This window comes from Otolemur garnettii, unplaced genomic scaffold (genome assembly GCF_000181295.1).
Source record: "Otolemur garnettii isolate 467f Iridium unplaced genomic scaffold, OtoGar3 scaffold00129, whole genome shotgun sequence".
In the NCBI taxonomy this organism is placed as follows: domain Eukaryota; kingdom Metazoa; phylum Chordata; class Mammalia; order Primates; family Galagidae; genus Otolemur; species Otolemur garnettii.
Genome location: NW_003852524.1, coordinates 3531112 through 3546317, shown reverse-complemented (window position 1 = coordinate 3546317; position 15206 = coordinate 3531112). Strand labels below are relative to the sequence as shown.

Below are 15206 nucleotides of genomic sequence, written 5' to 3'. Positions count from 1 at the left end.
CCTTGATCTTTTTTACTGTGCTCAGAAAATGTTGACCTACTAGCTGTAGGGCATAATTTCTTGCTCCCCTCCACACTTTGGATAAGGTGAGCTTGGCCTCTTCTTATTTAAACCTCAGCAGAAAGCAGAAGGAAATACTGAGCTGTGGTTAGGCTACTCCTTACTCTACGGGAAGTATACCAGAAGCTACTGCCGAAGTCCTGGATGAAATATAACTTGATAAACAGTTGTACTTGTTCCTGAGTATCTAGCTCTGTATACAACTTGGCATGTTCTTGGCAGTTAGGCAAAGAACTTGCCCCATTTGTGTAGTTTCTAAAAGTTGAATGTGCTTCCTGGTATTAGGACTAAGACTTTTTCTCTGTGTAACCGCTGGAGGCCTGAGAATGAGCTGCTTCCCTCCAGTCAAACTAAGATATTACAACCTGTGGTTTACTGGCCCCAACCAGATTTGGGATTGATGGAGATTAAAGCTCCAATGAAAAACCAAGTTGCTCAACTAGATGTGTATCCAATTCAATCCTGGCTAACTCCCTGTTGGAATTACAGGTATAAGAGTGAATGAACTTAATTTTCCTTAATAATAGAAAAGAAGAAATAATATAAAAAGAAATATTATCTTATGTATAGGTATAAGTTAAGTTCTACAACAGAATAGCTTAGCACTTTTTATCTTAATTATCTAAGTTTTCAAGTTAGGCATTTTTAAAAATCAAGGATTTATTATCCAATATTAGTTCATTTTGTTGTGAAAACATCGATTCTACTCTTGTTTTAGGTTCAAAAGAATTCCCATTAAAGACAGAAGCATGCTGTATCTCCTTATTAGATAGATGTTTGCTATTTTAAAGGATTTTATTTTTCGGAGTGTAACAGAAGTAAGACTAAGTGGAAGTATTGTGTGTTTCAACTCTTTGTCGCTGGAGCAGAACAGATTACCTGCTTAGTTAAGTTCCACAACGGCCACACACTCCTCTCCTGGGTCATGAAAAAGAAATGCACCATTTCATGCCTCCACTTCAGATTTTTTTTAAAAACTCTAATCCAAAGCTACCTTCATCCATGCCATTCAGAATTTCATTCAGTTCGTCTTCAGTGTACTCGCAGTAATGTTCTTTCCAGCTGTCCCCGTTCTCACTGCGCAGGACCACCAGTTCCCTCTCCTTTCCTCGAAGAGCCGCAAAGTGAGGGATCTCCACGATCACAGGCCTGATGTAGCAATGCAGAACATTTAGTGTGGAGAGGAGCTAACCAACAGCACAACAAGCACCTCAACTCTGTCTGTTGCAAAGTGACCTGGAATTCTTCTCTTTCTGGGGACAGGGAGGAAGCGGGCCATCCTCTGGAGCCCGTTGGCTAGCAGATGGTCACACAGTAGCACTCCTCCTCAGGGGCACCAAGCCTCGGGTACATGCTGCTACCTTAAGCCAAATGACGTTTCCCTGTGAGTGCATGTGGCATTCTGGAACTTCTCCTTTGATCAATGTAAGTATAACACATTTAACCAAAAGAAATGGACATGCATATCTATGGTATGTGCCAATCTCCTAAAACATTTTCTACAAGGTGCAAATGACAAAATGATTTAAGAGAGAAAATGGCGTAGACGTTGCATAATTTGATGTGTCCTAAATGAGGAGATGTCAGAAAAGTCGACTACCTGGGAACTAGGGAGCCATGCACTCATGATTTTTGCTTAAATTGTCTTCATTCAAGGAAACAATAGGCATGTGTACACAGCGCGGCCCCAATCGAGGCCCTCAGCAGACGGCCCAGTCGTGTCCAATGCCTATTATACTCAGGATTCAGAACATGCACTGCCCTGCTATGTCGAGGTCACATTCATTCTAGAAATATATGGAGACTTTTGATTTTTGAGTCCAGGTTGCTTTGATACAGACTCCAAATTCATCATAACAACATCATCACTAGCACATCGTACAACTAGGCAGATCTCATGCGTCAACAAAAATGAAAGTCACAGCACTTTAAGGGAAAAGATATAAAAACATCACTCAAAAATAAAAGTCACATACCACAAGGGTCAGAAATGGTCCACTAAAGATAGGTTATACAGAATTTAAATCATAGAGAGGGACATGTCATGGGCACAATGACAAAAAGAGAAATCATATTGCAGAAGAAGGAGAAGAATGGGGGCCCAGCAGCCATCAATTTGTTTTAAGTCACTCCTACCCAAGGAATTTGGTTCCAGGAGGCCCCAGCTGAAGGATGCGGCTGACCAAACTTTCTCCCTCATTAAGTGGGGGAGGAGCCGTAGGCAGGTGAAGTTTACTGAGTACATCCAAAGCAGCAGTGAAAGAAAGAACATAAGTAAGCTTCAGGTAGTGTTTTCCACAGAACCCCAGCGTCACCAGCTGAGCCACAGGGTGAACTCTGGTTTCACACTGCGTTTGGTTCTGCCCCCTCCATTGGTCACAAAGAGCGAGCAACCGAGACCCAGAGTGTACAATGGAGGCGCGTCTGTGCAGGGAGAGCACTAGCTGTCAGATCTGTCCCTCTTTAGGTTCACCGCCAGGGCACTAGCCAAAAAAGGGGGGGGGAAACGCTCCACAGGAAACACAAGCTGTTGGGAATATAGTAAAAACTCCGCTCTGCACAGAGATCAGATGTTTTCATGGATATTCCCCAACAGATGTGAAGATTATTAGAAAGTCTGAAACTACCTAAGAATCAGGGAAAAAGGGCCTGATACAGAATATAAAAGAATCCATCAGGGAATTATTCCAAACACAATGGCATTGTCTGATGCAACCCAGAACTTCACAGGCTCCTTCTAAAGCTCTGGGCTACCCAATGGGAGGACATGAGAGGTGGTTTGCATAATTGGGAAATTAGAAACACACCCCTTTTCAGGTGTGGATATAATTTGGAGCAACCTGCTGATCGTTCGCTCCAAATTACAAAGCTTTAGAACATTCCTCGGGTTCTAAAGCGAGAAATCCTGTCCCCAAGATGACCTTGGCAAAGTAAGAGTTCATGAGTTTTAGGATTTTTCTCCTAGGTTTTCAAGCACTCTGAGACTTGATATGACAAGACTTAAATACAATTGATCTGTTTCAAGGTGTTTTGAAACTTGTCCCCTCCAAAACTTCATCCTTTTGTTAGTGTTCAGCAGTAGCTAGTCACGTCTTGGCACGCTGAGATGCCACTTAATAGAATAACAGCTGTACAAATAAACAGAAGAAATGCTAATTTCTGCTCAAAACTGCTAAAACGAGCATGGCTGAAGATAGTCTTGATGGTTTTGTCTTAATGCAAACTGTGACTAAGTAGACTTCCAGTGTAATTATAAGGCTCAAGGTAGCAATTTTGATCGCAGAAAAAACCAAATCACATAAGCTAAGTTTTTAAGTCCCCGTAAAGGCAGCACCACTTTCCAAAAGTGAAGATCATGATTCCGTTTCATACCAACATGAGACTTTAAATTTAGGTTTGAAATAGAGCAGCATTTGTTTTCTTTATGACTTTACTATTTATAGCTCTCAGATGAGAAAACAAAAATACCTACCATTGTTAAAACATGGTTATTCATGTTGGGAGTCTGGCAGCTGTTACCACATCCAAGGAGCAAGAAAAATAACCAACCTGAACGTTTAACTCAAGAATGCCTTAAAGTAAGAGGCATTTCAGTGGAGTCAAACCTTGAGGTGCTACTTCTGCGTTGTTAAAATTTCAGAGGAGCCAATCCTCCTTCGAAGTGGTTTGACATACCTTTTCCATTCCATCCTAGGGCTCTCATGCAGAGCACACAAGCTCATCGGTGACTAAGTTGGAGGCTTATCAGAAACCCTTACCCAAGGAACTGAGCACCAGAAGGTCCAACTTCGATCAGGCGACTGGCCAGGCCTTCTCCTTCCACCATTGGGGGCATTGTGGCCAGCCTGTGACGTTTGACCAGGCGGCAGGTGACTCGTGTGGGAGCAGTACATTTCCGAGGCGGGATAATGATTCGGAGCCCGTTGTGTCTGCATCCTCGCATAGCACCACCTCGGGCATCCACCATAAAACTAACCAGAAAACTAAAAATCAAAATAGAAGGTTAGATATGTTTTGAAAGACCAGAGGCAGATGCACAAGCTCTGTGAAGTAAATTTTTCTCTGTCACGCTTTGTACTTAAAACACCGCTTTTTAAAAACAATTATTTAAATGCATATGGTGGTATAACATTGGTTTCTTAAAAATTATTTTACTTTCTAGCAATGCCTTTATTTCTGTTTGGCTTTGGTTTTCATGTTTGTATTATTTAAATCTGTAACTAAAGGAAAATTCTGATTTTTGTTAACAATAGCAACATTAAATGTAAGCTGTAAATTAAAAATATGTCCAGTCGATTTTGAAAGAAAATGGAATGAAAGGGTATAAAGAATATTGACAAGTCTTCTTTTGCTACAAATACAAAGACCTTTGCTTCCTTGTATATATGTCCTAAAAAATCCACGTGGAAAATTACATGAAATAAGGTAAGACTAGAACAGAGAGGAAGCACCAAATCGCAGGGGGGTTTGCACCCTGCTCCAACATCATCTTACCCAGGAGGCAGGTTTTCAACTGGTCCCACTCTAAAGGAGGAGGAAAGCAAAGTAACTAAATGTCTGGGACAGAACTGATGTGCTGGTTAAAATACACCTTTTCACTTTTAAGAAGGAATCTCTCTGCCATGCCAATCTAATTGAAGCAAAGAGGAGTGGGACAAGGAACAGCTAGTGTCCCCTCTACCTTTTTCAAAGTGAAATTTCAGGAGGGGGAACCCTTAGGCCCATCCTCTTGGAGGATACCTACGTATCATGGTTTCCCGCAATCACAATAAACTGAATGTGGAAAATCATGGCTAGTCATTTAGAAATGTAAAGTCATCTCTGTTATATTTGCTCCTTTTCTGCTAAGTGTTCATGAAAAGGAGAACTATACTCTGAGGTGACTTGGTTTGTTTAAGTATAGGAAAAGGTTAGTCTTGACCTTGAAGTTGTTTTCTTGGGATCCTAATCCAGCTTAATTGAATGCCTGTCACTTCATTAGTCCTAACAGTCATTAACGTCAAGGAGCAAAAATTAAACAACACAGCAATCCAGCTGTTGTGCACACATACACAGAGACACAAACACGCTCACATGAATTACGTTAATGTCTTCCCCCAATTTCATTGCAGTTTCAAGATCTTCACACCATAGTAGAGGTGTATTATGAAGCTACTTATAACTTAGCCAGCACAGAATCATACTAGATTCGCCAGCCCTAGACATTGTCTCCATGACAACATTTAAAACATTTGAGAAGTATTTCATCAAAGTAAGTTATGGGATATAAACAATACATTTATAGTATTTTTAGACAAATGAAGAAAAAAATGTCTGAGCACCCTCTTCACAGCAGGACACAGAACTTATTAAACATGCTGGTAAGCAGAAACCTGTTGCTAGTAATTACAATGGGTGCGCAGGAGCCCAGAGGGCCTAAGCACATCATGCAGCAGGAAACCGCCAGGAGAGGAGGCTCAGGCCTTGCCACATGCAGGAGCCAGGCCGGACCTCCCATTCACACTGAGCCCTTTAAGCTGAAGGGGTGAAACCTGGAAAGTACAATCAACAATTCAGTACTGAAGTGTTGATGTTTCTGGTCTTTATCAAAATGTAATCAGAAAATTAAGTATAAATTTCTTTAAATTTTTCTTTTTTACTTGACTTTCACAGATATGTTTTCCTTCCATTACATTATTCATATCTAAGTATGATATTATGTCAAATTGTGTAAAAAAGTAGGAAAAAATTACTTAAGTTTCAACTAATACTGCTTCCAAATTCATTGCAATCTTTCAGACTCATTGATAATTAATATTTCCTTTGATTTCGTTTCCATCTTTTGGTTGTAACCACCATTGGTGCACATAAAATAGAACTCAAAAATAGTAAGAAATTATTATTGTTATCAGTCCTTGATAATATTTATCCCTTTTGAAAGCACTGAGAAGTTTCCACATTCATGTTTTGTGCTAATACATTTCTACTATACTTATTCCAGTGAGGGTTATGGTGTATATAATATCAAACATCTATCTAGAAGAATATGTAGACTGGCGTCTGGTGGCTCATTCTGTAAATGGTGAATTGAAGCAGCTATGCTCTTGACTATCACAATGCTTAAATGACTACGTATTAGATTACTTTCCTTCATTCTGTGTCACTGACTGTTCCTCTTGAATCCCTCTTTTTATGGTCACTGAGTCCACAATTTCTAAACTCCTTTTTTCATGCAACATTTGCTACCTTTCTATTATGTGCAAGATGCCCCGCTAGGAAGTGGGGATACAAAATGTAAAGACACAGCAGCTGCTGCCACAGCCTGAGCCCCAGATGTCACATGACGGCTTCATCATGGCTGGAAACCGCCTACTTTCCTGGTCAATGAGAAAGGACCACGTAAGTCCCCAGATAGGAGCCATGTGAAACAATCAGTGACTGTGCTCCCCATATTTCTTCCGGTGTTCCCTGGTGCTTAGCACATTGTATGTAGCCAATAAATAACTACTGAATAAGCAAAGGAATGAAAGAATGAAAAGGGCAAGTTATCTGTATTTATGTTAAACAAAGGAGGCTAAAGTAGAAGGCAATGTAATTCTTCATCTATGGACAATCAAAGCAGTCAGAATTCAGTCCAATTATTCCACCCAGATGTAGCAAAGTCATTGGGAAGGACTATCCTTAATGTTAAATATTCAACAGGCCTATGCCTGCTACAAAATGACAGAGTTAATACATTTATTTCCCTTGACAGAGGATTAGGAGAGGGTGAGAGCAAAAAAAACAAAACAAAGAATTTGAATCTAACAACATGAACAAAGTTATTAGGAATAAAGATTACATGAGGAAAGACCAAAGACAGGGAAATCAAAAGTACTTAAAGACTAAAGCTGCAAGTAAATAATGTATCTACAAGTATCTCTGTGTCATTATAGATCTGGAAAATGATATTTAAGTGTTGAACCAAAATGAAAAGCAAATTGAAAAAATTAACTTGTGAATATGCATCATTCAGAGAAAAAAATTGAATTTCTTTTATTTATTTATTTATTTTTTTTTTTTTTGAGACAGAGTCTCACTATGTCGCCCTGGGTAGACTGCCGTGGTATCACAGCTCACAGCAACCTCCAACTCCTGGGCCCAAGCAATCCTCTTGCCTCTGCCTCCCTCAGGTGCCCGCTATAATGCCTGGCTACTTTTTTGTTGCAGCTGTCATTGTTGTTCAGCTGGCTTAGGCAGGGTTTGAACCCAGCAGCCTCCATGAATATGGCCGGCGCCCTATCTACCTACAGAGCTATGGGCACCACCAAAAAACTGAATTTCCAAAGAAGACAAACTTTTATGTTTTTATCAAGTAACTAAAAGAAGTAAGGAAAGGATAACAACTAAAAATGCCAACAAGTTCTGGTGATGGAATTTTTTTAGAAAGAGAAAGTGTTGAGAGAAAAGAGAAAAGAAAGTTAAACAAAGATGTGTCAGGACATAAATAAAAAGAAAGGAAGACATAAAAGAGCTCAATATCAGTAGTCAAAAAATGAATAAAAGTGTTTATAAATCTAGCAGAAAAATTCTAAGCTAATCGGACTCAAATTATATAAAACTGCATCATAAAAGAAATGATCAAAGGAAATAGAAAAAATAATGACTCAAGTTTGCATCCAGGCACTCAGGAACAGTCTATGGATAAGTCAACCCCAATAGTTTATAGTATAAACTGAGTTAGCATTTGAGCATTTTCATTTAAAATATCAGAAGATCCCAAAGTGCCCCTATTCATACAGGTAATCGAATTAGAGGACAGTTAAGGATAGTTTTCCTGCAATATATAAAACAATTGCAAAGAAACAAATTGTGGCAGACCCTTTACCTTTATGTACCATTGGAAAAAGTGGGAAGTCATGACTCGTGTGATGCATCAATTCATAAGTCAGAGTTGATTGAATAAATATGATTTTTCTCATGTTCACAAGAGATTAAATTTGGGCTAATATAATGCACATAAACATTTGGAGATGAAAAGAATTAAAGCAAAGACATAGGATTAAACATGTACAGAAGAGACAGTATATAGATTGAAGCTCAACTTTGCCATCTGTACAGTGTGGAAGCCTCACCTGTCACAGCAAGATAATCCTACTGCCTCTTAAGTGAGAATTAAGTCATGTGTGGGGAAAGCACAGGGAATTCAGTCAATGCCTATTCTCATCATTTTCTTTTCTCTAAATCTACAGGATTCTACATATTATTAATATCTTAAGAATAATAATATACTACAATACACTACCCGAAAGATAAATGGAGAAACTAACATTTGTTGATTACCTAGGACAAACCTGAAACTGAGCTAAGAAGTTGAATGTGATGATGGATTTTTGTTAGCTTATGAAATTTACTACTTAAATAAGATATAAAAATAGTGTTATCACAGAACACAGGATTCTGTAGTGAGTACCATGCTCTTTCCTGGGTCTAGATATATCTCTCTTGAATTAATGTTATAACCTCAGGAAAGTCACTTAACATCTTTATGTTTCAGTTTCCTTATCTATAATGAAAGAGACTTGGATTAAAATTTAAGTAGCCTCTCCGTATTAAAATTCTGTGTACCAGGTACTGGTAACTAGGTTGGGAAACCTACTTCAATGTTCCATTTCAGATGTTCTGAAAACAATTCCTAATTGGAAAATAAATTGCTGTTACTTCAAAAAATACAGTCGGACCTCCCTAGGTGAGCGCTTCCCTGCATTGACCACCTCCTTAAGCTGACCTAATTTTCCGAGACCAGACAGGCACTGCATGTATCAATACAGTAGGCCTAGTTCCTTTTGTTGCCCATCTCCATATGTTAACCAGTTTGTTACAGTCCCTTGGGTAGTCAGCTTACAGAGATTCTACTGTGCATATTATATTTGCTCTGTGGTTAAAACAGCTGCTTTGCAGAAAATGTGTACACAGGCTGCCCTAAACATTGACTTAAGACTACAGACAAAAAAATAATCACATAACACACTTGGCTTTAATTGCTTATCTTACTCCAAATGAAATTCTGCGATCATGCAAAGTAGAAACTCATGTTGAAGTTTTCTAAATTGTGAGATACGATGTTATCACAATTTAAAAGGAATTAAAGCAAAAGCAATCATCTGTTATTAGGCAATAATTTGCCTACAAATACGCGACTTGATTAGCTGAACAGATACATGCTTCAGAAGAGGGAGCAGAAAACAATGATTCAGTCATTTGAGGATTATATCCTCCACCCCCAAAGTTACTAATCCTTAGTTTTTTCTTTTAATTCATTCAGGCCCATGGGGTGGGGTGGGGGAGGGGAGGAGGAGATTGCAGCATTCAGAGTTAGTTAGTCACCAGGTGAAAGAACAGGGAAAAAACTTCATCAGGGCGCTTCAGTGATCAGCATGTACATAGCCGAGAGGGCCTCAAATTAAATCTAGTCCTTGAGGTACTGTGAGAAAATCACCTCCTATGTTCTTTCTTCTCTATAATTCCCTCCATCTCTTCCTAATCCTCCAAATTCCATAAACTAAAAAGCTGATGGAAAATGGCTTGGAAAAAAATGGTTCAAATTTGTTAAAAATCACCATTTATTTATCAACCACTGTGTTCATGTATAAAAAGATAATGTGTGGGTTTGAGAAAAAGTACAAGGATGGATATAAAAGTTTCCAAAAACGGAAATATAGAACTGTCTTTTTCTGTAGACTAACAACCTGTAGTATCATAATAGATGACTGTGTAATAAAAATACTATAATTAGCGGTCTCATGGGAACATCTAAAAATAACTTTATCTCAATAAATAACAGAATAATAAATATTTTTAGAACACTAAGTCATTCTATAGTACAATTTCCAAAATAGCAAAAGGTTGCATTTAAAGAAGAATTAGCAAGCAAGTGCACTATTAATAAACTTTCAGCCTTTGGCTCACCTGGAATATGTTACTTAAAAAAAACTTAAAAAACAAAAGACAAAAACCCTTGTATGTGTCATTTAAAATCATAACCTTTCATACAACTTTAAAATAGCTAAACCAATTGGTATGATTGTAGGGAAGTTTTTTTTAGGTCTATGTAGCCCTTTTTCTCCAAAAGAAGCTGAGACGTAGAGGCCGCCACATTGATTTTGTCTCAGCTCCACCTAATTTCCACTGAAAAGAAAAATACCCGCTTTCTCTTTATCACAGAGAAAGGGGAGTTCGGCATGTCTCCTTGGCTAGGTATCTTCACACTAAAGCATCCTGAGGGGGGTATATGCAGAAGGCATTGGTGAGGGGGGAAGAGGAATAGGCAGCATGTTCACAGAAGGAATTATGCAGAAGTTCACCTGCTGTTGTCACGATCAAGACATGGAGAGGTGCGGCTGCAACAGAATAGATACTTTAGCACAGAGAAGGAATGGATAAAGTGAAATATCACAAAGGAAATCAGAAGAGACTTTCAAATGAAATATATTATTCATACATCAATACAGTATTCCTTGAAAAAATGAAAATCCAAATGAGATCGAGCTCTTCTCAAATTCTGAAAGAAGAGCAAGGTACAGGGGTTTCGTGGTAACTTCCAGTTCAAGGAACTGGGATGGCATTACATCACTGGAAATGGCTTTGTAGCCTCATTCATCGGTGGCTTGGGAGGGCACTTAACAAAGTCTCAGTGTCCAGAAGCTACAAAACATCCAGGGGAATCGTTATGGAGAACATCGAGTCTTTGGTTGATGGACATAGTTTTGACACAAAAGCTTTTCATTCACACTTGTAATGCTTTAAAAAGAATAACAACACCCTTTAGGGCTACCACAGAAGAAAGGCAAACAGAAAGGCACAATTAAAAATACAGCTACGAGGACAAATGGTAGCATAAACTGCAAGGCAGAGTAGGTAACGTGAATTACCTACTAGAAGGGCACACAAAACTGGAGGCAACGTCTTGGTGATTTGGTCAAGACTTTGTCCCTATCTTTGGGGACGGCTATCCTCCCCACGGGTCATAGTGTCTAATCCCTCTTTACACTTCTGTTCGCCGCTGCTTTGCTAGGCACAAGTCTGCTCTTCCTTAAAACCATCCATAAGTTTTCTCATAGTTCTTTTGTGTTCCAATATTGGATAAAATACAGAAGCACATGTGTCTCATGGACCAAAAATCTAATTTTACAAAACAGTCGTTTCGTTACTTATTATAAAATTTTCTTCATCTACCTTCATATATCTAAAAAAAAAAACCCCAAACCCTAGAGTGTTATGGACTACATCAGCAACTAAATTAACTTCCATAGGTACTTAAACATTTCTTTGTCAAGTCACAAAGAAACTTGACTTCTTTGCATTTCAAATATGCAATATTATTGGAGTTAATTAATATCTTCAACGTATTTTTAATTGACTTTATTTTTAGGGCAATTTTAGGTTGACAACAAAATCATCTTCAACCTGTTTTTGTGAGAGAGAAGTTCTTTGGACTTCTAATTAATGTGCAGAGTATCTCAAAGGTCACCATATATACATTCATAGGGAAGTTGTAACTCAAGGTAACCTAATTTACAAAGTCTTACGAAATATTTCTCTACATGTTAATACATAAATACCAAAAGTGTTATATAATATATAATACGAGTTTGTTAATTTTTCTGTGTATGGCCATTTGATAGTATCTTGTAGTGCAACATCATGAATTGACATTGAATTATTAGCACCTGCTGTTATTAAAACACTACAAAACTAATGACCTTAAAGATGAGTTAAAAAGCTAGATTTTCCTAAGAATTGTGCTTAACATCTTTTCATTCATTATGCATTTGCATTTATGAAATGAAGAAGAATTGCAAAATTCAAATTCTTGCTCCTGTTTGTGTTGGCATGATCATGGTGGGTGAAATAACCTTTCATCAGAATCATTGTGAATTAGGAGACAACTCTTTAAACAACAACAGAAAATATTATTGTTAGCCTTTCTTTTGCCAGATATTGGTTGTATCTATGGGGCAGAATAGATTTTTAAAAATCACTCATACATATTCTCCACCACTCATGGACATTAGTCATTGGATAGATGGACTAGAGGTAAAATAAAATCACCAAAACTGCATATTTGTGGAAGCTGTATTTTCTATTATCTAAAATCCCCTTATTAAATTTAATAGAACGCTATACATCCAAAATAGGGGTATGCACATAAATAGCTACCTTTGTTATCCCTTCTATCAAAATATCATTTTTTTCTTATATTTGGGGCAAAGTTTAAGTGGTTTAAGTATCCACACAATTAATGAAAAGAAAATTGAGTTCCTAAGAAAATATGTGTAAAAGCTACTATTCAGCAACCTGATATAGAGTGAATAAAATTACAAGAAATCATTGTGTATGACATGGCATGATGAATGTTACTCTTCTCCACTAAAATCATGGTAGCATTCAAATGCCATGAACTCAGAATCATGGAGTTTTCAATGATAATTATAATTATCATGATTTTAGAGGCATCTGTTGTGTTGTGTTTGTTCAAATCCTAGAGACATTAATAGATGATAATATACCTGATAAAACTGACAAAATGTCAAACATTACCATTACCTATTGAACTCCATCGGTGTTGTCACTTAGAGAATTCAGGACACATTTTGCTTAACTGATTGCAATTTGCGAAAGGTTTGGTACATGTGTATTGACAAATTGTATATTCCAATGGCTATAATCTATGGAGAACTTATTCTTTCTAGAGAAAGTGCTAACTATTTAATGCTTAAATCTTCCCTATGGCATCAATAATGTAACTTAACTCTGATCCTACAGATAAATGAACTAAAACTCAGAGATTTTTACATAACTTGTACCTAAGGTCACATATGGAGTGTCAGTGCCAGGAGCTGAATCCAGATAGGTCCAATTCCAATAAAACATGCTCCTCTTTCATAGGTTAGGTAGGTGACTTACAACTTCAAACAATAACATATAAGTGCATTTCTTCAAGGTAGGGACTAGATCTTATCTATTTTCCTCAACATCTGGCATAACGTCTGGTACTTTGCAGAATTAGACAAATGGGTGAAGAATGAATACATATGTGAATGGAAGAGATAAAGAGATAAAGAACATTTGATAGAAGTAGATACACATTAATTAACTAGGTCTTCCTAATAACCAAAGCTTTACTAAGCAAATATTCCCAGTTTACATACAACATCTGAACTATTGGCTCTTATTATAGGAATTACCAATGACAGACACCCCAAACAAGAGATTCTGATATAATTGGTCTGGATGGAAGCCTGGGCACCAGTCTTTTTTATAGCTCCTAGTGATTCTAGTGAACAGCTAAAGTTGAGAATTATTTAGAGTCAATATTAAATATTTGAAAATCATAGAAAAACTGGTTTATTGACGGCATGATTTTAAAGATCTTTATCTTAACAAATAATTAATCTTTAACCACTGGATGCTATTTGTTCATTATAAGAAATTAACCTTAAGTATTTACAAATGTGATCTAGTTTGACACAATTGGTGTTATTGATCTACTTAAAATGAGTATTTTATTGCCTTTTAGTTTTAGAGATCTTCTAAAGAAGTTAAAGAAGTTAATTTTTAATGAAAATGATTTATTTTAAAAATTGAGACATTACCCATGGCAGGGACTCATTTGTAAATTCAGTTATTTTTTTGTTTGTATTTTTTTTAACTTAGTTATTAATAGTCAATTACATTTTACTTAAGGTAATCCCACACTTTGTAGGCTGAAGATGGTCTTTAAATACTTCATTGTGGTTTGTAAATTCTTGTCTATTGTCCCTCAATACTCTATGTCCAGGCTTCATTGTCTTCTTATCATTGCTGAGAAATTTAATAGCAGAATGCATTGTTATGTTTTTTGAATGATTTATGGGTGTGAAATTTTAATTTTTTTCTTCATTTAAAAATATGTGAGCAAATTTGAAGGAGATATGTTTTTTGTCATTTCTCTGAACAATTCTTGCATCAGGAACTAGCTTTCACTTATTTCAGAAGGAAAACAGTATTATGATTATTTTTAACAGCTATATAATTGATTTTTTCTTCTATGAACTTTTAGTTCAGTGATTTTCAACTGGCGTGCCATAGCACACTGGTGTGCCCTGAGAGGATCTTAGGTGTGCCATGAAAATTTTTAAAGATCATTAATTAAATTATTTTCCAAAGAAGTTCAAAGCACAGTAAGTATATTCTTTCCTTACTCTTTTTCTTTTAATCAATTGCAGAAGTACAACTATAGGTTCAAGTGTACCATGAGATAAGACAGGTTGAAAAATACTACTTTAGCAAGTAGAAGATTAGATTGAAAAGTCCAAAATGTTGAAAATATTTGGGAATGATTTCCTGAATGGAGAATATTTTTGATTAATAAAAACAAGAAAGGGTCTACCTCTCCAAATAGTCATGGGGGCATATATAAGGCATTTAGGTTAATAATTAAAACCAAAGTATTACCTTTCATTAGATAAAATATGAGTACAGCTTTTGAAAAGTAATTAAATTTGAAAAATGAAAATTTTATATATATGTATGATATTGCCACATCATTTGAAACTGCTAAGATGTAAGAAAAAAACTGGTTGGAAGAGTGTTAAAATTTAAAACTCCTTAAAGAATTTTTATTCCACACAATTGAATGCCTTAAGAACACCGTATGTTTGAAAGTATGACTCAAAGTCTTACTACTTAATGAGTTCATGAAAATAGGCAGCATTGCTTAAGCAGTGGTGCACAGACTCTCTGGATGACTGTCAGAAGACAACTTCAACCCGATTGGATGCATTCAAATATCCCTTTTAATTTGTATCCCTACTTCAAATAGCACATAAACTCCTCTGCATATTTGTGTGATTCAAACCCCTGTTAACATTATTTTAAGTACATTAACATGTGAGAAAGGCAATTTTTTTTCAAAAATATAAATAGAAACTCAGGATGTGGAAACTTTCTAGAAATCAAATAATTCAGCCACTTTTTTCAAGGTGCCTTAAAGACAGCAGGTGAACGGTAGGGAGGCCACCAGTATCTTCCGGTTAGATAGCAAGCTGTGTGACGCACTTCTACTAGTGATTTTAAAACAATAGTCAGTTTTTTTAATGCTGAAATCACCACTTTTTTGCTGGTCTGTTTGTGTAGAGTCCATGTTG

General features: G+C 36.8%; 1 protein-coding gene across 44 annotated transcripts in view; it reads right to left on the bottom strand.

The window, feature by feature from the left end:
• Positions 1-15206, bottom strand: part of ANK2 (ankyrin 2) — a 654255-nt gene that overhangs the window by 50796 nt on the left and 588253 nt on the right. For 17 of the 44 annotated variants that reach the window (XM_023518171.1, XM_023518180.1, XM_023518168.1 and 14 more), the window contains 2 exons: positions 3819-4043; positions 1055-1209 (listed from right to left, as the gene is read on the bottom strand). In XM_023518171.1, the coding sequence (XP_023373939.1) occupies positions 1055-1209; positions 3819-4043 (380 nt within the window). Of the gene's footprint in view, positions 1-1054; positions 1210-2196; positions 2296-3818; positions 4044-10382; positions 10419-15206 lie in introns of all 44 variants that reach the window. The other 27 variants (XM_023518175.1, XM_023518165.1, XM_023518159.1 and 24 more) reach the window with 3 other exon arrangements.